The sequence below is a fragment of the Mastacembelus armatus genome, chromosome 19 (assembly GCF_900324485.2).
Source record: "Mastacembelus armatus chromosome 19, fMasArm1.2, whole genome shotgun sequence".
In the NCBI taxonomy this organism is placed as follows: Eukaryota; Metazoa; Chordata; class Actinopteri; order Synbranchiformes; family Mastacembelidae; genus Mastacembelus; species Mastacembelus armatus.
In genome coordinates, this window is record NC_046651.1 from 16014379 (window position 1) to 16037918 (window position 23540).

The window sequence follows — 23540 nt, forward strand, 5'->3', positions numbered from 1 at the left end:
TATTTACCTCATATCTCTCTCTCAGCCTGTCTGTGCCTGCATTTGTGTTTCTAACACACCCGACTTCACTTCTTATCAGTCTAATGGTTAAACTTTTATTTGTAAGCACTCATATTCATTTTGTATGCTTAACACGGAGAGGAGCCTTTATGACCGATGATCTTTGAATCAGATGAGTCTGTATACAGTCAGGTACGCCGGGGCCGGAAGAGACCAATGTGAGCATGAAAGGGGCAGTCTGACTCCAACACAGGCTGGATGAAGTGGGAGGGGAGCTGCCGCTGCAGTGAATCCACACATAATAGCACTTCACAAGCTAATGACAGGACACAAGAACTGAGCCACCTTTGACCCACAGCTACAACAACCTGAAACTCAAGGCAAAAGGCCCATTCCCCAGTGGTTAAACAGTGACGCAGATAGGCCTACCCCCTGAACTGTAAGGAGGATCAGCTGGATTCACTGTCTCTATTGTGAGTATGAGCCACTTATTCATCACAGCTAATGTACTGTGGTTAGAGCGAAGATCGGTGAAACGGCAAAGACTGCAGTCAAATGCAGGAAGGCAGTGTGTCACATTGTTTTAACATTAACAAGAACAGAATCTAATTGTGTCAAGGACAAGGTCCCTTTTACGTATTTTACTGATTTTAGTAGAAACAATACTGTCAGAACAAAAACAAACATCACTTATGATAGCCACATATGTTATACCACTCTCCTAAGTGTTATTGGATGAAGTTACAGTAACTCAAGCAGTCAGTCTATTCTCTAGATTCCTACTCCCCTGGGCTAGGTCCTATCTATGGTCTTGGTATGCACTCACTGCCTGTCACTTTAACATAAGGATAAGACGTGCAATTGTAAGACTGGCGGTGAAATGTTAGACGCTGTTCCAGGTGTAACATTATTTAGTATCATACTCTGAATGTTTGTTATGTGGTTCTCTTTAGAAAGTTTGGCTTCAACCCCAGCTTTAGAACCACACTAAACTTAACACTCCCATGTGTACTCAACCCACTGATTGTCAGACTTTTACAAACATTGACATATAAGGGATGGGAATGGGGAGAGTTCTCCTCCACATGTCACTGTAAACCTTTACTGTTGACTGGTTCACATCTCTTATGATTGAGGCCTGATAATTCAGTACACACCAGAGTTACACTATGTTAAACACCCAACACACATATCAGCTACAAACAACAGAACAATCATATCAGACAAAGAGGTACTTCAATGCAGCTCAGGCCACGAATGTCACAATCTCTGATTACTGAGCAGCCTTAAAGCTCCCACTCAGGGCAGCACTTCATGGCTGTGATCTGGTCTTGTAACTGTCCCTTTCGTGTGTGTGTGTGTGTGTGTGTGTGCGTGTGTGCAGACATGAGCGCAGCAGAAAGGCCTCTGTTTTCATGTGCGTGTGAGACCCACATAGAGAGGCATCCAGGAAGTGTGAGCTAAGCAGTAAAGAGTAGAGAGTGGATGTTGACAGGGGTTATCTGAGGTCGGACACCTCCTAAGCTCCACTACAAAGCTGCTGCTGATGAGGAAAATGTGCCTTCCATAGAGGATCCCCCGTATTTCCCCTATTTTTATTACACAGTATAAAATCAATAACTGATTTTTCCAAAAGTGAATTAGTATGCGTTTGATGACATGGACATATTATGTCCAGTGCTATAAAGTTATTGTTGCATTTAGAAATTATGCCTTTAACATGCATAAATGAAGAATTCGTCCAACAGACTGCTTCTGCTAAAAATGATGACTGACAGCAGACTTTGGTTAATCTTCTGCCTATTAACTGTGAGTTGAAGAAGCTCAAGGAAGAGGAAGAGATAAGGCAGTCAATTCATAGTTTAAAAATATTTACAATTTTGACCACTCCCTATACTCGCTGACTATATTTCCTAGAATTCCATTCATTGCAACACCCATATTTATAGGGCTAACCTCAGTGCATACTTTTTGACAACCAGGGCTGCAGTCCCTGTTCAGGGAGGAACGCCATCTCACACTCACTGGAAATGAATCATGTCAAATAGAGGGGAGCCCCAGATGCTATCTCTCACTGGTGGTGCGGCGAGCATACCACTGCACACTTTCACACATGCTGTGAGTCACGGGGCTGACTACATGACTGCCATGGGGAAACGACCACTGTACGCACTGTTTGTGTTTGTAATTGCCAAGGCAACATAAAGCTGTCTTTAGTTACGCTGTTTCACTATAGACAGATCTACAATCGAATTCATATTTTGATAAAAGGTACTTCGCTTGGCTGAAACTTCAAATATCAGTCAAACCAATAATGTGTCCTTATTCAATGATATCCAGTCTGTGTCTATCAAAAGGTAGGATCAATTATGCTGGATATACTTACACTAAATACACTCACAAAATGTATGTATCCAACAGTGGATTTCCAAAGTATATGTTATATATAATAACTGCAATACACACTACACAGAGTGTGAGAGAAAGCAATAAAAGAAATGATGAAAGGCTGATCTTAGTTACCAGGGCAGCCAAACAATGATCAGTCTGGTCACTACACATACACTAGGTGAGTAACTAAGGCAACCCATGTGCTATTACGCATGGCGGGTCTATATTGGGAGCCCTGGCTGTGAACCAGAGGGTCACTACATGACGTAGGGACGCACGCTGGGCGTTGTTCTTCCATAATGAGACACTTTATAACAGAACGTCAGCTCTGGCATCAATCTAGTCTGAGAGCGACTTTTAGGACCGAGGGACTACCGCTGTGGGACTCTTTTTACTTGCTTTGGTTTCTTACGAGCCCGAAACTCTTTTTTTGCGGAAATACAAGCTCCCCGTTCGAAGTAAGTGGACTTTGGTCTTTTCTAAACTTCCTTGTTTCCATCTACAGCTAGAATCTGCTCTGGCGGATGAAAAGAAACGAAACGCGCTTTTCGCTGGGATGCGCACTCCTCCACTGCGCGCACTGACAGGGGGACCGAGCTGATACCACCAAAAGTCTGGCACCAGGCTTATTTAGAAATTATTGTGTTTGCTAAATACAGTTAAATTACATGGAGATGTACTTTTTTAACAGATTATTCTATAGCTTTTGTATGTCATGTGGAGATCAGCGGTCATTATATCGTTATTTCTGTTTCGAGTTAAACAATTTAAGGAAAAATGCTAAACGAGGAAAAAACGTGTAATTGGCAACAGTCGAGCTTTTCTGGCAATTTGGACTTTGGATAAATAAAAACAATTTGGTTCTTCAGGTCAGCTTCAGTCAACGGGTCTGCTAAATGTCAACTAAAACAAAAACTTCTTCTAGAATATGAGCGTCCATACTTTCTGTCTTTCTGTCATTGATATGCTGTTTAACGGTGGAGTCCGACAGACTCAGGTCCGGATGAAGTTTCTGTAAAGGCTGTCCGTGCTGCAGCGACACACCCATGTCTCCACCAGTCTCACATCCACACAGTCATACTGACGGACGCTGTGCGCTCTTCTCATTACTGTCCAGATCGTCTGAAAAGATGCTGCTCCTACTACTGGGAATCATCCTCCTGCACGTCGCTGCACTGGTTCTCCTGTTTGTGTCAACAATTGTCAGCGTGAGTCCTTTTATTTTCTTCTTTAATTTCATTATTCCATTTACGATTTAGAAAAACTATAATAAAATATACATAAAACACTCATCACAATCCTGAATCGAACATTACTGTGTAGAAGATTATTATTATTATGATATAGTTTCAGATATATTCATGGTTAGCATTAGTACTATACTTGTATTGGGGATATGTATATGTCACTCATATGTTTTTTCTGACCTGTTTGGTGCTGCTTTTCACACATTACTGACCAAGTTATATATTGCTGACACCAGGAATGGACGACATGTGAGACTGTCACCTCAGACCTATGGCTAAACTGCTCGACTACCATTGGAGGATACCACTGTAACCCAGCATCAACTGGAGGTCAGATACCTGCCTAATATTCTACTATTTGCATCTAAGACAACTTTCACTACTTACTTGCTGTGTATTTACCAGATGGTGCCTATTACTGGTCATTGTAATTATTCCTCTGCTGTGAAGCTGTGATTATTTTCAAGATTTTCTTTCACCAATACATTAATGTTTAGTTTTGTTTTGGGCAACATGATCTTGATAGTAATTAAATTCATGCTCATACTAATGGAGGATTTAAACTTTGGAAAATGACTTGCTAAAATCCACACATTTACCATGTTGACAGTGTGGGTGTGTCACAGCTCCTCTGAACCTCTGGTGCCATCTAGGGCAGAGAATGTGACAGTGCTGTTGTGAAGTGTTAGCTGATAGGCTGCCTCTGTATAAATAGTCGTGGTGTGATGTCCATATTCAGGTCTCGTGTTGGGAGTCCACAGTGACAGCAGTTAGGGAGCTGGGGATGATCAGGGTGGGGCTGCAGAGGATATTTAAAGTTACACATCTGTGTGTGTATGTCTGTGATTTTCTGAGTGTGTCAGAGAGTTGGAAAGCAGGGAGATCCTGGACCTCATGCAGAACATAGCATACTGATGGTAGTCACGCCCAATGTCACATCATAATGTCCAGTGCTAGTTTGCAGGGATCATAAGGATGATTCAAAAGCAGCAGCTACACTAGTAAAGATGTATTTAGGTAGCCACCCTCACATGGTCCAGTTATACATATTTATTATTAATAAATATGTACATTCCACTGTTTTTGAGGAGTAAATGGAAATAAACTTTACTCTGACTTAAGTTTAATGAAAACTTTACGTGAAATCACTGTTGTTCAACTCTCCATTTTGCTGCTAAATGTGCCGTCACAGAGGCGCAGGCATGGCTGGCTGCAGCGGGGTGATGTAATTTGTCTAGAATGAGCCATGCTTAGCCAGTGTGTGTTTTGTCAGGCCGGCAGTGCCTGCGCACTCTGCCAGGTAGTTTGATGGCGAAGGCAGTTTGTTTGACTTGCTTTCATTAGGGCACTGACGCACAGTGTTTATTTAAGAAAGCGCGTGTGATGTGCTCTGGGCTGTGCTTTAGCTTTGGGAGATGGAAGATAGTATTCTGCCCTCGCACAGGGGCCAAGCCTGTGTTCAGATGGGCTTTTTGAAGCCTTGCTGAGCAATCAAGTTCCTTCTCATAATCATGGTCATAATTCTTTTTAAGGTTTGCTATTTCTGAAGCTTAGTTCCCCATTGTCACTGCTATGTACAAAAACATTAGCGGCAATTAGTTTTCCTGAAAATTGGGTGAGAGATACTTATGTCACAGTTATCGCATGCTGAGCTTGACTAAACCACATCCTTACAGATAGGAAAATTACTTCATAGAATTTACTCACTCTAAAATTAGCTATTGAGGAAGAATGTCCTCTGCCCTCTCACAGGCCCACAATACATAAACAGTAAAGTAAACACACTAGAGCAGTTTTATTTTCATTGTGCACTACTGTCCGCCTAAGAGCAGAAGGCAAAAAGTCAGCAAACAACAGTTATTTTCCAGTTGTGTATTTGAATGCTAGACTCCAGTAGAAGTAAGTTTCTGTATCATAATAGCACAATCATAAAACATGGCATTCATGTAAAATTTTGAGTCATGCTTGCTTATCAGTGACATTCTGGACCCTAAACCACACCTCATGGTAGGAAATAGCTCATGCCACTGTTTCCTTCTCCTGGTCAGTGAGGAAGGAAGGAAGACAAGATGTCTGTTTATGAGAAATCAGTGATGTACTGTCTGTTTATAGGTAAGCACTATTCATAGGACAGGGATGGAACATTTCAGCCATTTCTCAGTTATCACAGTATTATGTCCCGTCTGAAAACAAGATCATTACAGTGGACTCTAATTGTTGCTATGGCGGGGTATTGTGCTGGCTGCATTTTATAGTCGGATATTTGCGGAGTGTCATGTTTCCTCCCATATCTCATCCCTGAACCAGTGGTCATTGTGATGTACCGTAGCACTGCTACTGCAGACAACCTGACTCAATGGCAGCAAGACTGGGCAACCGTTCAAGACTGTTCCCCTTTAGATCAAAAACAGAAGTCAGAGTTTCTTTGGGGAAACTGTATAGGTCATAAATACAGTATTTTACAGTGCAATTTAGGGTTTTTAGCCTACACTGTTAAAATGTGGTTGGTCGAAATCAAAACATCACACAAAGCATCATATTACTTCATCATCTCTTTTGTTTACGAGTATGCACTGTGATAAATTATGCATCAGGCCTTTTTACCATTTTTACAACCACAACTTACATTTGATTTACACAATACGAGAGTCCACTACAGTCCAAACTACAGGTCACTGAAAATGCTCTGGGGAACATGAGAGAGATCTAAATGTCGGAGTTTAGCAGTGGCGCACAGATCCATAATAAAGTCCCACTTTTTATAGACTTGGAATGGGATATGCAACATTTGCTGATACAAGGGGAGCAAACGAGTGGACTTATGCAATGGCTGCCAATGCACAAACATGCTCTGGCAGTCCTTGTGGTCAAGCACCTTGTGACATGCCAGCACAAAAACACGACAGTAACAGCAGCCATAGCTAAAGAGAGGAGATGGATAGATACAGAGAGGAAAGGAGTGAGTGCTGGGGAAACCTGAGAGCAGCACAGATAACTCTCAGACAAGAAATAGATACTGCTTGGAAATCCTGGGATTCTTGGCGTGGTGGCACAAATGAAGTACAGGAACATACAGTCAAACTCACAACCCCACACTTAGATAGACAGCACAGATACAGTAGATGGTCTTCCCTAACAGGTGTCTAATGGGTTAATGGCTTACAGCAGGCAGACCTTGGAGGACTAGCACTAACAATCAATATGGTACATTTACTCATGGAGTAGGTCCTGCTGAGGTGCACAGAGCTTTTAGGAACAAGATACCTAGATTTCATTGTTAGGGATCCATTACACAGTCCCAGAAGTAAACATGGCTCGCTCATTATGTTCTGTTTGAGTGGATGCTTAAATTCAGCGGAGGCAAAGCCAATGGAAACTTTGGCATTTACTTTTTCATTTGTTCCCTTTTATCCCTCCCTTTGCATGCACTCATTAGGTAGATATATAAATTATGCTCTGGCTGATGATGACTGTTATTGACAACATTTTCCTCCTTCTTTCCCTCCAGAGTGGATTCAGGCAGTCCAGGCTCTCATGATCCTATCCATCATCTTCAGCTGCTTGTCTCTCTTCCTGTTCTTCTGCCAGCTCTTCACTTTGCAGAAAGGCGGACGCTTCTTCCTCACTGGAACTTTCCAGATCCTTGCCGGTGAGTTCACCTCCCCCACCCCCCTTGACACTTGCTCATAAATTCACAGACAGATCATTAGACATTAGTGAGCTCAAACAGACATTACATGATGAATTTTTGGCTAGTATGTAACAATGCAAATTGGAAATGGGGTCTATATTGGATCCGATTACAGTTTATGATCATAATAAGGCAAATATTTATTTTTGTTTACTTCAATAAATCAGTTCATGGTTTAGGCAGCAAAGTCTACAATCTGAGAAGCTGGAAAACGTCAGGTACCACATGATAATCCACTAAATGACAAATGTTTCTGCACTACTTTAAAATACTCCTCTGATAACACCTGATGAGTCTAAAAAATACACAACACATACAAAATACACCTACACAGACAAAACAAATACAGATGCTCACACTGCATCTTCTGGGCCAGAGAATTAAATGAAGAGAGTCTGAGCCACTAATGGTTTAATGCTCCAGTCCCATTGTGCTTTATGCCCTTTAGCCAGCGAGTGGCTCAACTAGCAGTCCATTGTGTCCTCTCTTGGCAGCCCTTTTCAACATCCCAGGTTTGTTCTCTATACTGTGCCAGTATATTGCCAGGCACCCAGGTGCCCACTCAGCCAAACAGGAATGACACTGGGCGCGCTGCCAGCCATGCAAGTTGAAATGTCAGAAAGTCTGGGGGGTCTGTGTGGGGGGTCTGACAAACAGATCATGCCATGTCAGACCAGAGAGGTGGGCAGGGCTGGAAGGGCTTGCAATGGCTGGACTGGTGTTCAGTAAGCACCAAACAGTCATGTGACGTGTAGGGGTGCCTTCTGGGAAACACTGCCCTGCCCTCCTCCATTGCCAGGTGGAGTTCAGCCCAGGACACGAGAGAGAGCACCTTTATTGTGCAGAAACATGATCTGATAATTGAACATGATGGCCAGCATAATTCAGTGCTGTTTACTTCCTACAGGTTTGTTTGTGATGAGTGGAGCCATCATCTACACGGTGATGAGTCCGGAGTGGGTGCCGAAGACAAGCTCCTTCGGCTACTCCTACATCCTGGCGTGGGTGGCCTTCCCTTTGGCGCTGATCAGCGGACTCATCTATGTCATCTTGAGGAAGCGAGAATGAGCCATCCCAGTGTTCCCAGTAACCCCCTGCACCCAACTGCAAGTGTCAACAGTCCCTCTCTGAAGTATAAGATGTCTGAGTACCAGTGGCCAATGGAGCCATCAAGCAAATACACCCAAATAACCACAAACGGGGTAATACCAAACAACATGCAAACCAACACAAAAACAACCAATACTGTCTCAGTTAAAAGATGTATATAGTATCTATGGTTTAAAACCTATTTATAACACTTTTTACATAAATGTACATAGTTTTGTGTTGCTCTGTCAACGAATACTTGTATGACCTTTGTTTTAGCTGATTAAGTGCCTCAGTGTTTGTTTGTAATGATGAAATAATTAGACACTATGTTGTGTGTTTTTTGTTTGTTTGTTTTTTTGCCTTTTTTGTTTTGGTAATTCACCAAAGAATTAGTAAAAAAAAAAAAAAAAAAAAAAGGTTTGTTGAAGTATATTAACCAATGCATGTATAGAAATAGAAGGGTTGGGAAACTTATTTTGAATAGGCTTGCTTTACAAAAAGAGTGGTAACATCCATGGATGTAGCATAGCCATGAAATATAGATTTGGTCCTTTTCTATTTTGTGAATTTGCAAGTTTCAGTGTTTTTATTTTCGGTATTTTTCTACATCTTATTTGCAACAAAAGATGGTGCTATATATTTATCATTCCTATTTACTGATAGCGATCATTTACAACAGATTTACTTTCTTAATGTTTAAACAGCTTGCCATTATTTAAAGTTAGAATTAGACAGAGGTACACTGCATATAGTGCCTGACTGCTTCTATAGGGAACACAACCTATTTCACATTGCAGTGTGATTTTTTTATTCATCAGCTACTGTAAAAAAAAAACAAAAAAAAAAAAAACAACAAATAACTGAGTTTGGGGTGAGTGCATTGATGAAATTAAGTCATCTGAAATATCGGTATTATTCTGCAAGTTTGAAAAGAGTTGGATCACAGTGAAGTTACTTTATATAAGCTTTATTTCAGCTCGATTTCCCCTACTTTTCCCTGTCTGATGTTTATATTCACCTCGTGTATGGCTGTTTCTTAAAAAATAAAATTGCATATTAAGTAGAACACCATAAAAACTATACTGTGGGGCATTATAGCCTATAAAAAAATATAAATCTAATATACTTCTAATATTACTAAGAAACTAATGCCACTGAGTTTAAGCCATATAAGAATAGTTAGGAAAAACACAAAGTTTAGTATTAACTTTATATGTGAGTAAAAGGACAGAGGTTTGCAGTGATGATACAAATGTCTGTTTCACATACTTGAAGTTTGACATGCTGCAGTCTCTGCCCACTGACGCCTAGATGTTTTTCTCTTCTACTGTATAAAACACTGTTTTTATGTTGTGCATAACAGATGTTGATTACATTCTAGCCTAAAACATTCAGTTACTCAATAAAACTACTCTCACATTATCTAATACTGTGTATTCCACTGTTACAAGGGACTGGATTCACACTAACACTTGATGTAAATAGAGCTGGAAATGACACAATGCCACATTTCTAGTCAATTTCTAGGCTGTTGTCTGCTCGTGAACTATGAAACACTCTCTCTGGGCTACAGAAGCATCATGTGGAAAACGGAATAGACATTAAAATCAAAGCATATTCTGAACCATCAGAGGTGATGAATCTGTTATACTTGACCGTAGCTGTATGTTCATACGCTGCTAGGTGTCAGCAACTGAACTACAGTGTGCAGCATGTAAATTCCTGTGTACATTCTAGCCAAGCAAATCCACCTTACAGTATGTGCTCATACTCTGCTAGATCAAATAAGCTGCCTTGTGCATGTGGTTGCAAATGCCGTATGTGTCTTGTGGGGCAAAGGCATGGTGGTAGGCACCCAATGCTAGTTATTCAAAACATGCAGCTAGTGTTTCAGTGTCAACAGTATCTCTCATAGCATCAGAAATAAGAGGGCTTGGATGTGTTTTAGATACTCTAAGTGAAGGTATGCCCTCCACTTGACATCTCCTGTGAGATCCTGTAGCCTCCCAAAACAGAGCTATGTTGTGGTGGAATGATGCTTTAAGTAAGAGCTTATACTTGTTACTCTGTTGTGGTGTTCAGCATGATGCTCATTTATTGGGTTCAGTTAGAAGAGACTGCCTCTAATGACAACTGCCCTCTTTATTATGGTGTGCAAAGCTACGGAGTTCAACTGTCTATTCTATGTTTACACCTAAACTTCCAAATGCTCTTGATATTACCAAAGCTACTTCAAGTTTAACCATTAAAGGATGTTTCTTACCACCACGATGAAGCTTTGTGTCTTTCAATAACACCACAGATATACAAAAGCACAGTACCTGATTTAATGATAGAAGACTCAAGTGGCACACATCCAGTGCTTACAGATTATTATCGGCTGAAACGCTAACTAGTCCTTTTAAAGACAGCAGCCTGTAAGCAGCACTTCTGTAATTGACCAATGATAGGCATCTAAATCTCCAGCAATGAAAGAGTACTCTCAGAAGGAAGATTCTTGTTGCAGGCCTGAGAGGTCACAGCCTCCCACTGCCTCCCCCTCTGACATAGTCGTACTGGGTAAAATGGGGCCACTGCATTCTGCTGTGTGCTTGTGTATGTGTTGTAGTTCTCAGTATCTGTGAAAGTCCGTATCTTGGTTTACATATTTTCCCCCAATGTTTTAATTTTCTTCAATTTTGTATACCTCAGTATCTTTCCATACTTTTTGGTTTGCCAAGGAATTTATCATGCCCTGTACTATACTGCCATCTGGTGGATTAGTATAGTAATAACACAAATGTACAAAAGTGTGAACCACCATACACTAGATTATCAAACACTGCCACTTTGTGGTGACATCTGTGCACTACAGTTAAATCTACTGTCTACCATGACACAGCGGTGAAAAGCCTCAATGTCTCCCTTGGGTGTATCAAATCATTTTTTTCTTACTCTGCCAAGTGTATTAAACCTCATTAATACAATATATGATCATTAAGCTTTGTCTGGAACGTAGCTTGGTTGTGAGGGTGGCTACCCTCACACATTAGCATGTGCGTATGAGATAAAGAATGGTGATTTCTCCTGCTTGTCTCCTCTCTATTACACTTCAGTCAATCTAATGAATGCTCCCTCCTCCAGAGCCATTATGAAGGCTTTTATCACCCAACACATCATTAGAGGTAAAAGCAGAAGACAAATGGTTCTTCCACTTTAGACAGATTCAGGCAAAATTTGATATTTTCACTGTCACAAAGTACAATTGGTTTAAATTTGTGTTATTAACCTTACATAAGTGAATGCTCCATTTCTCTTACCAACAATTTTAAAAAACTTCTCATCTGTAAAGAACTTTATTATAGCACTAAGGAGGCGGTACAGCATAGGTTAATTAGCAGTGAAAGAAATAAAGATGGATAGTGGGAAATCAGGGCAGGATCCACCTTGTGGGCCACCACGAGTTTCCAGAAGAGCTCAAATACAAATCACCGGAGCTCTAATAGAGCACTGACCACCATTAACCCAGAAGATACTGCCTGATTTTATGTTTTGATGGTGGTTGAAGACACGTCACAACTTGGCCTGACCTCACCATGTTCTCCTTTCGGTCTAAGTCTACATGATTCTTTGCCACTTTAAGCTTGGAACTATCTTCAGTAAGCTAACCACTGCCTAGGATCACACCCATTATGTACGGGTAAAATTACAGGCCAAAACAAACCAAAACACAATGTCTACAAATATGTGGTGAGACAGACCCGACACAAACCAAGCACCAGACATATCTGTCATGTCACTTGGAATGACCTGTCTGACAAGAACTGCCCAGTCCCTGCCACATTAACTATGGTGATGATAACAGATCAACATTCAGTCGTAGCTTGGCCTTCAATTTAACCACCACCTGGCTTTTGGCATCCTTTGGCAGTTAAATCAACATTACAAACCCCTGCCCTTTAAGGTCTTTTTAGAACCAGTAATTTTTGGACACAGTTCAATTATCCATTGGCATAGCAAAAAAAAGCACTACATCACTGTGTTGTGTCTATCAAGAATTGACTGATATGCATTATTACCTTCCTGCTTTATAGGTGTCTGGGGGTTCCACACATCATTGCTCATCCCTGACCCATCACAAGATCAAGGGCAAGCTTTTAAAATAATCACTTCTCTCATTAATGTCTTAAAAACTGTCCTGTCATATTCTATTCCACCCAATGTCACCATCACCTTTTTTCTACTTTGCGCCTATGGGTAGAAAATATTTTCTAATTTCTGGAACACAATGAGGGAGATGCAAACAGAAGGTACACCTTAATCTATCACAGCTCCTTCAAGGGTTCAGGGGTGCACAGTGACAGCCACAAAATCGCAGAGCCGGTGTGGAGGAGGGAAACAGACGCAATTAAGCCTCATGAAATGCAAATGGTGCTTTATATAAGGGGATGGGGTTGGGGAGGAGGGCCGGGTCTCTCCCAGTATTACTGCCATCTGCTTGCTATCACCACTGGTGGAAGAACCTCCAGGTCCTGGTAATTTGTAGCTTTAATAATTTCTCCCTCTGCTGGAAAAGAAAGAGGGAGATAGGGCTAAAGGGGCAGAGGATGTGCAGCTGGCTAGATTAGATTTAGATTAGTCAGATCACATGGATATCCGACCTGTTACACTTTAGCCTGGGCATCAACATACTTGCATGTTCATAGGCAACCATGGGTACACATGAATCACATATGCAGGTCTACACACATTCACTCTTGCTTCCACCTACATACAATGCTTGCCTATACCCCATCAAAGCTGACCCTGATTCAAGGTGTACTTCTAGCCCAGTGGGTTCATAAATCCCAAAGGATGTCTGGTGGTTATTTAGGAATATGATTCCTGGCCGCTGGGGGCCAGGCCATAACCCCAAGAGCAGATTCGGGACCTAACTTTCCCTCAAGCGCCGTTTGAAGGGGTCATAGTAGACACAGTGTTTTTTTCCCCCCAGTGACACAACCATTCATCTGTCATGTGGAAAAGAAGGACTGTATTGAACCTTCAGACCCAACACTTTGTAATACCCATCATACCAACCCATTCCCAGGGTCAAGACTGGACCAAGGTCATCACCACACATAGCTGGCCCCTGACCCTGTGGGCGTTCATCACGCTCAGGAAATAAAGCAAAGATTGGCAGTTGATGTAGTCACAGACTAAATCAACTTCAGCTTCTGTCATACATCACAATCATTTACGCCAACATGCACTCACACTGAGGGTCTAATCGTTTTATCGCCAATGAAAAGGCAAAGAGGCTGAAGCAATCTGGTGGATGTGGCACAATTAGATGAACAGTAGTTTTTTGGTAGCGCAAGCAGCAGTGTGGAAATGTGTCTCAGTTTGTGAAGATGATGATTACTTAAATGTCAGTGAAAGCACCTTTAACAACTGGGATCATCTGCAAACACATGAGAAACAAGACTCTTCACATTCTGCGTCATGAACATGAAGTGGCACTTTCTACACTTATACTGACAGGGAAGTCCAGCCAGGCACATGTTTGAAACAGAAGGATTTCTTAAAAGGTTTATTATTTTTATGCTGAAAAGCCTTTGACAGCAGCCCATCTGCAGCACAAACTCAGCCAATATGGATCTTATGTGCTGAAACATAAATGACAGAGTCCTGCATGAGTGCGATGAACATGATGAGTATATGCTACTCAAGATGGTCAAAACAAGTGTCCGTCAATGCAACCTGATGTGAAAAGGGCATGAAAAGGAAACTCCAAGTCACATATGGAGCAAATAAAAGCAGTGTACCATTGTAATTATAGCATTTAATACTCACACCACATATACACACAAATCCAGCAAATTTACAAGCTGGAGTAGCGAGAAAGAGTAGCCAGAAAGTTTCATTCCTGGCATTAGGCATAGTGAACAAGGCTGCTTTTAATCTCTGCAGACAGACAGGCAGAGACACACAGACGGCCCTCTTGAGGTCCAGTAAAGCTTCATACTGGTCGCATGGACGGCAGTAAAAGCTCTCTGAATGGTGTCGATGAAGCCTCATAAATTCCCCAGGCAATAACAGGGCCTCCTATGGGAATGGAATACTCAGCAGCCAAGTTATTTGGAGCTGAGCTGCATTTTAAACAGGCACATTTGAGAGTCCCATTCACTAGAGGTTATTTAGATACTTTTTTATGATCTATCCATTTGACTCTTCTACAACACACATACAAACAAGACACTAACAAGTGCCTGTACACACACACAGGTGCATGCTTGCATGCAGCAAAAATTGAAAGATATGGGCAATAACATCAAGCAACCAGAACATTGTACTTCAAATGTGAGTACAGCAAGATGTGGCCAACAGGCTCTAAATCAACCAGACAGAGCAGCAACAGTCAGTTATATGAGCCAGAATAAAAACTGCTGGGGTGACAAAGAATTAGAAGACCAAATTTCTTTCAGTGTGCACTCGTCTGTATGAGACAACACAACAGAGTTCAGCAAAACGCATGGCACCGTCAAACCCAGCAAGCATCGAGAAACTACAGATAGTGCAGTGCTTTGTCATGCAGCTATGCACTTAGCAGAACTGCAACAGCCCCTCCAAATGGTTTCTGCTAAGACTGTTATTTATATTAAAATAACTGAATATCACAATCTGAAGAAAAAAATGACGTCAAAATAATATTAAATATTTATTTATTTAAATATGTCTATATAACATCATTTCTGCCTTTAATACAATACACTATCCATGTCCTTTGCTGCCATTGTCTGGACAGTTTGTGTCACAGGACTACATGTCTTTTTTTCCCACAATGACAAAGTAGCAGCCCAAACAAAGCATGTCCTAGAACTCCTAAAGGACACCATGAGATGAATACAAAAATGATTTATTTACAGCTCTTAGAGGCACATACACAACGTCTAATTATATCTCTCTCCTTTTGAAGAATTAAGTTGAACCAAAAAAAGGCTCTAAAAAGAAAAAAGTCTTTTTGTCCCCAAAAACAGAACAATAAACACTGTGTATAATAAACAGTAATGGAACTGTGATTAGTAAACCTAATTAGTCAGCTACTTTCTCAGCTTTTGCATGACTTGAAATCACCATTCACGAACACTGAATAGACATAGGGCGATTAGCAAAACAAAGACAAATGTAATCTTCTCTCAAAGGAGTGCCTGCCATGGCCCATCAGGAGATAGCAAGCCTGGGCAGATAGCAAGGACACTGTCAAGCTGGTAAGTGCTTCTGTAGCTGGGAAAGCTGCAATCCCAAAACAGAGGAGGGAAGATAGATACGACAGGACACAGTAGTGAGATACTGTGAGTGTGAGATAGTATTCATCAGTAAATGCTATACAGTAAATGTTTCTGGTAAGAGAAAATTTTATTTAGAAAACACAAATTATTAGCCAATGAAATTTATGAATGTGAACAAACAATGGGCCCTATATGCAAAGTAGGACTGTCGAGTTACTTCATTTGAAAAACATTATGTGTTAGATGACCACTAGTTCAAATATCAAATTCCATGTGGCAAAATTCTGGTCAAAATAATGGCTTTTTTTATAACATTTAAATCCTAGAGCTAAATAGCAATCTCTAGTTTTAATCCCTGTAATGTGATATTAGCAGAGCCAGTTTCCTAAAGTTATTGGTTGTGCGTGTGTGTGCAAAGGTCTGAATGGTTGTGCAGAGGTCTGTTGGCTTGTGTAGCCCCCGTTGGCCTAACCCTCACAGCCTGCATAAAACCTTTCACCCTTCATCACTAGAAACACCGTTACACTTGCAGTTCAGTGCTGTAAATCACACACACGCACACACACGAATGTCTGGATAATGTTCACACTGCCACCACTCAAGACTTTGCCGTAGCCCCATGCAGCACTGGGAATTTTGAGGACACCCCCCTCAACACACACCACTCAGCCCCTTTATGCTTTCTTGCTTTCTCCTTCTATTTCCCCCCTAACAATCAAAGGCCATATGGCAAACATATTCCTATGGTTCATTGGCTTTTATAGCTGTTGTTTAAAGAATGGGCCACGGCTTGGTTGAGGGGTGTTCTAGGGGCCAGTTTGAAGGGCAAAATAATAGTCTGCCCTCAGTCCATTAGAGAACCTTTATTTCTATTAGTCCAGTCACACGGCACCCTGGGACCACTGAAACAACCCTGGTTGATTAGGAAAGAAAAACATAAGCACATAAAATATTTTAGCTCAAAGTGGATGGTACTCTGCTGCTGATTTCTTCTGCACCTCTGCACTTCCCTGGGCATCAGTCCCTTTATGCATCATTTGATCACTTCACTGAAGCTAATTGTGCTTCACTGGGATATTCCGAAGTCACATCAAATAGAAAGCTAAACAAAAAAAGAGTGTCCCAGACGGCCAAGTGCCACCAAAGCTGCAGCACACTGGCAGTGTTAACATGAGGACATGTTCAGCAGTGTTTTCTTTTACTGGCAGGGAGCAATATTTCAGCCACATTTGTAAACCTTAAGTTGCTGCTTAATACTTCCCACTGATCCAGAACAGAACCTTCAGTGACAACTCTAATGTGTCAACCTTCTCAAAAACGACCTGCTACAACATTAAAGGAAAACTAAACACAATAATAAGAAACTCAATCTTCAAGGCATTTTATGCCTATATGGCTCATTCTGGAAGGCAGAGTGTAGAGTGTATCCTCTCTCCTTTCTTTTCATAGTGGCTTTTTACAGCATGCTGTAAGTCACTTGGACAGCGTCCTGCACCCTGCAGCTGACCTGCATCTGGACAGCATCTGGGGTCACTGAAGTCACCCTGACAAGTGCTAAACCATCTGGAAACTTCCTCCTTCACTTTGAGGTATCACTGTGAGGAGGGGTGATGTAGTGGAGTGCTACAGTACAGGAATGAATGATAGTGCTGTTTGAAAAAGGAGCAAGTAGACTGAAGAATAGCCAAGAATGTGATTAGATGACGTAACAAATAAATGATTTTAACTGGTGATGATTTTCAACAGCAGCATGGATGATAAAATCTTTTCTCACAAACCACTTATCACTAACCACTTGAAATGTGAGAGGCACCCTATTGTTAATCCTCCACTGTTATGGTCGATTAAGTACTTTTGGAATATGGAACTGCTTAGATGTTAATAGTTACAATTCCCTAAGGAGGACCACTCCAAAAACACCCACTGTGTTTTCTTGAATTTTTCCTGTTTTGTCTCTCAACTGACATGGACCACTTGTGAAAGGGTCTTTCTGTATTCAGATTTGCAAACAGCATCTGAAGAAGAGTAGTAAGTGAAGAAAAACATTCCACACCAAACTGAAAACAAGTGTCCTTGAAAGAACTTGACACTGTTGTTGCTAATGAGTGTAGTGCCTAACGTAAAAGGAAAAAAGGGGGGATAGCACTGCATGGACAAAAGAGGGAGACCAGTGAAGAGGGATCACGGTGACCTAAACTACTTGAAACACTTGAAAGAGTTCTGTGTGGAGCCCGAGGGTGGACTCAGCACTCAGGATGAAGGACCCTGCCACAGGAAGTAAACAAGACCCTGTGAGGATGGATTGGGGGCTAAAGGGTTACAGACAAAAACTGTGCTGTGCTAATCAAGTGATGAAGATGTCTGGCAGGATAATGTGAGAGAGGATGGTGAAGGATAGGCAGGGATACAGAGGATGTGAGAGTTGAAAGAGTGATAACAGACTACTGAGTCGTTAGTCTCAGGTGCAAGCTGCAGGATACACCAGGATGTTCTATCCAGAGCTAATTGCACTATGGGAGGTGCAGTCACTGAGGGCTATTGTTCCATGGCTGCTGCATCAGAGTTTGTAATTAAAAAAATCATTAGGACCAGACAGACAAAAAGATGGCATCAGACAGGAAATATGATGTCATTGCTCAAAGTCAGTAAGGAAAATTAAATGTAGAAATTGAAAATGCAAGCTGATAAAATTAGCATTTGAACTAAATTAGATGTTTTTACCCTTGGATTTGATGTATCACAATAAAATGATCTTAAAGTGAGAGACATACATACATACAGAAAGTGTATTACAGGCTTTTTTGGGCCTTGAGAAAACCACTGTTTACAGGGAAGTAAACAGAATCAATATGGACCTGTCATTCCCTAAAATGCAGGTATACAAAGGCAAGGGTTCAAAGCGATACCATACATGCTGCTTGAGGTGCTTGTTTGGATCAAAACAAAATACAGTATCTTTTCCTTATAGTGGTCTGTTCTTGAATTTTGTATATGCAAGTTTTACATACAACAACGAAATGCTTCTTGAAAAAGGAAAGTGAAAAACAATGGCGTAAGACTGGCTGACTACTATTACTGCAGCTTTTATTGATAAGACATCTATGCAATCACAGAAAACCATTAGTGGCAGGATGAGGAGTTATTGATAATGTTCATGTTCTTCACTTGTGTGGGATCAATAAAAACTCCTGGTTCATTCACTACTGATATAATAGTAAATGCAATGGGACCCTGGAAAGTGATTCCTATTAACAGAAACTAGCTTTTAATGATGTCCCTTCTCATTAAGATTGATGATAAGAATTGATCCTTCTGCTGCTCATTGTCTGCCTACTGTTTGACCTTTGGACCATGAGTTACAGTGGTTAAACTGTAAGCCTTTCTGAGCAATTAAATGTGAGGTCAGCTGCTCTGCATCTGTCACTGTAGGCCCACACATGTAGGAGGAGGAGGAGAAGATGATGGTGAAGCTAGAAAATGAGGAGGAAAGAAGCAAGCATAAGGATGATAACGAGAAGTTGAGTAGGGGGAAGGTCAAAGATATGGCCAGTGATGGCGACGATGTTGCTGATGCTGCACTTTCTCAACTTTGGGGGGGGGGCTGTGTTCAAGCTGATCCCACAGGAAGGCCTTCTATATGCCTTCCTACACACTGTGCCATCCTCCCTGGGGACACATTATAGCCTGCAGGTAGTAGTGACAAATGACTGACAGAGCGAGCACATTGTTGTCCATGTTCAGGGACCCCAACAAGATGCTCAGTGGTCATTACAGAAGACCAGGGGCACTGCAGGAAATGCCCCAGATGATTTTGCCCCTGTGCCCTCAGCTCACCTCTTTATATGCTAACGACTCTATGAAACTGTCTGATGTGCTAATTCGTAACAGCTTGGCCAATCAGCGGGGAGCTCTTTGGTTGCCATGGTGCCACTCAGCAGGAGTTCCCTGGTACCAGGAATGGCAGGTGCACAGCAGGGCCATTCGGTTCCTGTCCTGTCACCTCATCTCCTTCAGCTGGCTGTGTGCACCAGCTGTGTCCCACTTCCACATGTCATGACCCCAAAATAACCACCATAGAGAGGTTACCTCTCTCAGATCTGCAGTCTAAGCCTATCAGGGCAAAAACATCGCTGTCTGGTGTCAAATAAAGAGTAATTTGTAGTCAAATGTAGAACTGAACAGCACAGCAGGCAAAAAATGACTTGCACTACTCCACTTGTAATTGAGATTAAACTAAATTAAAACCTCCATTAAAACTGATCAGTGCATTAAGCACATATTCATTAAACTTTATGCAAACTAGAAAACCTATTGAGACCTCAATCTCATGTTTAATTGTGTACTGCAAGAGCAGTGTAAACACAATAATGGAATTAAACCACTGATAAACAACATAAAAAGAGAATTAAAAAAGGGCAAAACACACACACACACACACACACACACAATATAAATTTAAAAAAAACTGAGTCATTCACAGTTGCTTCATATGTGCCATTGAAATTTGATGCGTCAGTAGGTTAAGATACTTTCAGTCAAGCTGAGGCGATAAATGCTTTTTCAAATACGCATAAAATACGGACTTTCAAGGGCAAACAAATCTGTATGCATGGGGCATAGAGCCGGTGACTGTACAGAAAAATTGGAGGAAAAGTGCTTTAGAAACGAAATTTTAAAAAAATCATGATTAAACATCGCTAGAATATTTTTTCATATAGGACACAATGCTGTGAGCAAAAACTGTCACTCTAAAATAAATGGCAGCATGATAATGTCTAGAGTTTTGAGAGGACAGAAAAAACACTGAAAGCCAAGTCAATCTTCAGTAGGGAAGCATACTGTATATCATTTCAGGGGCTTGTGTATGACTTTTATTTAAGCACAGACTATAATAAACTAGCTTTAAAACACTAATACAGTGAGAGACGGCGCTACACACACTCATAGCTGTACTGGAGTTAAGAGTAACCACAAGACAAATGCAAATTACAGTCTGTTTCTTTAGAGAAACCCATTAAATCACTTGGGGACATTTGGGACATTTGGATGCTAATGCAAGTAAGCAGAATGAAAGAGGTTTTCCCCACTCTGAAAGGCCACAAGTGCCCTAATCCACAACAATCACCTCAAAATGAACCAACTTTCCACTGGAGACAGTGGCTCAACAATGAAACTCAGCTTTCTTTAGAAGTACCATCAAATCAGTCATGCTGTCATTAGTGAGCTGTTGTAAAAACACATTGTCTTTGCTAGTGGGAATGGGGAGTAGCAGGGGTGAGGGGAACAGAAAATGTCCATTCACAGGAAACTTTCACTGTAAAAGAAAAAAAACACCATGACAGATTCCTCCTCCATTTTGAGGTCCAGACTGCCACCCAACCTAGGGCTCCAATTAGGCCATGCAGCTTAGTAAGAAAATAAATAATTGGTCTGTTTGCCTATTAAAAGATGAGATGTGGGACCTGCCACCAACTCCACTGAATCTTCTAGGTTCTTTTCAGGAAAGATGGAATGGTAGAAGGAAAAGGGAGAGAATGGCCTATATAGCCCTTTGCCCACTAAACTGCCTGTAGAGAGAACACAATGGCAGGTTGATTAGACCTAATGAGCTAATTTTAATGTTATTTACTAACAGTTTTTCATTCACTTTGCAGAAGTTACAGGTACATACATTTAAATGTACTGTAGATAGCATTGCAAGGGGGAAAAGGTATATGGTTGATAGATGGTTATGCACACTTATCACCTTTACCTCAACCCAAAGACAGACTGACATTAAGGGAACTTGCTTAGATTCTCATGCTAGTTGAATGGTTTAGAGCCCCATCAATCTTTCCTATGGCTTGTAAAAACTAACCTGTCAAAACACTGAAAACTTGGCATAGCCATAAAACAGCACAAACAGTTTGCACTTATCAGAAATTAAAGGGCATAACTGTAGATGTCATGGAATTTCAGCACACTGTGGCTGATGGGTGCAGGAAAAACCAAATGAGGATCATAAACTGGAAATAAAACTCCTGCAAGCAGATACTTGCCATAAAAAAGGGCATTTCTTTGTGCCTGTTTGCGTGGCTTGTTGGTTTTAGCTCCAAATGGGAAGATAACAACTTAAAACTTACTTGGCTGATGGGAGCATGATGCATCATCCAAAAGACCCTCAATTATCCAGTCCCACCTTTACCTAAAACGCCTAACAAGCCCAAGCTACCCCATGTCACTCATGATGTATATTTGCCAAATTAGGACCCAATTAGAAGTAATGGGCTATGCAGTGTAAAATTTATTACCATGCGGATTTCATTAAACACAGCAAAGGCTGCACACGGATTGTTATTGCTGAGGGTAACCCTCAACACCACTCAGTGTTTTAAAGCATTTCCGAGACATTTAAAACTGGCTTTGTGGAAAGGATTTGTGGAACACTGCCAATTTAGACCCAAAGAAGAAAGATACTCTCATTGATGTCATGCTACCATTACAGGATTTTTTGCATGTTGAGGCACACCTTACTCATCGCCTCAGAAACTCTGATGGGACAAAGCTAATAAGTAAGTGTACAAAAATTTGTAAATCCTCTGTGTTGAACCTTACTGGATGAGTGTGATCCACTGTCAGAGTTCAGCTATGTCCACAGTTCACAGGTTAAAGATTGATGCATGCTCTAATCCCCATCTCCTCCCACATGCACACTCACTTTCTCTTCTTTTGTCCCTGGACCCCAAAGCAGAATCAAAGAGTGCATTGAACAGACCTGGAGTGCCAGCACACCCCATTGCACATGAAAAACTGATAGGTTTCTTTCGAGCCTTGAGAGGTAAACCCTGAACTTTGAGGACCTCATTGTTCCAGTGCACTTTGACACAAGGCAACAATGGAAGCCCTATCTCTAGCTATAACACAAGCTCAGAATAAGGGGCAGAAAACCATTCAAGTCATTAACCCTCCTGTCTGGCTCTGGAAACCAGAGAATGGGGTAGTTCCACCGTAACACCCTTCCCCATGCACCTTATACAGCACCCTCCCCAACAGACCAACTACCCTCCAGCAGTACAACCCCCTTTTGTCCTTTTGTGCCATGAGTGATGGCTTCTGGCGGATGGGAAGAACATGAGGGCTGTAGAGAATTTTGTAGGCTTGATTGGCAACTTTCAAACTAGGGTACACTCAAATGGGCTGGTCCCAAACGAAGAGGGGGCAAAGGGCCACAGTGTTGACACATAATAATAATGATAAAGAAAGAAGTCCCTGTAGAGAAACCTCATGCGCAGCCTAGCTTTTTCTCTGGTGGGTTAACTTGATCTCCTGTGAATGCTGGAGGATCATGCACACATTTTGGGGGTGTAGTAAAGGCTGACAGTATTTATGAAGGCCTCTTTGAAGCACTCAGGCATTATAAATGCTAAATACCAAGCCAAAAACAGCTGATCACCATAGCCTGCGGCAATCAATAAGTGAATGGAAACCAGGTGGCGATGCTTCCATTCAGAAAGAAAGGAGGAGGACTCAGATTTTACCAAGTGGAGCAGCACTGACAATGGAGGTTAAAGCTGGAAGATCATTAAAATGACTGGAAGGTCTTGCACAATCAGTAGCAAAGCTTTGATTAAGCATAAGCCAAGACAGAGGAGGATCAATAGATGTGTACAGGATCTTAAAGCCCTGAGGGCAGACATAAGTAGAGACAGAACCAATGCTGATACTTAATTCTCCATAAACAGTGTCTATCAACATTTTGAAACTTTTTCCCCATTAATCTGCAATATCAATATTATTCAAAGATAGCTTTGAAAACTTTTTACCTACAACTCAGTAATGATGATGAAGTACTTTATTAATCCCCAAGGGGAAATTCAATTGTTACAGCAG

The 23540-nt window shown here is 41.3% G+C and overlaps 1 protein-coding gene across 2 annotated transcripts; it reads left to right on the plus strand.

Annotated features, from left to right (window-relative positions):
* Window positions 1–330: 330 nt before the first annotated feature.
* pmp22b (peripheral myelin protein 22b) lies at window positions 331–10689 on the plus strand. Of its 2 annotated transcripts, none has more exons than XM_026315281.2 (5): window positions 331–473; window positions 3509–3599; window positions 3875–3968; window positions 7147–7287; window positions 8237–10689. In XM_026315281.2, the coding sequence occupies exons 2-5, from the start codon at window positions 3522–3524 to the stop codon at window positions 8395–8397; spliced, it is 474 nt and encodes a 157-aa protein (XP_026171066.1). In that variant the 5' UTR covers window positions 331–473; window positions 3509–3521; the 3' UTR covers window positions 8398–10689. The 2 variants fall into 2 exon arrangements, with proteins under 2 accessions (XP_026171066.1, XP_026171065.1); XM_026315280.1 differs by lacking the exon at window positions 331–473 and adding an exon at window positions 2693–2849.
* Window positions 10690–23540: the final 12851 nt, after the last annotated feature.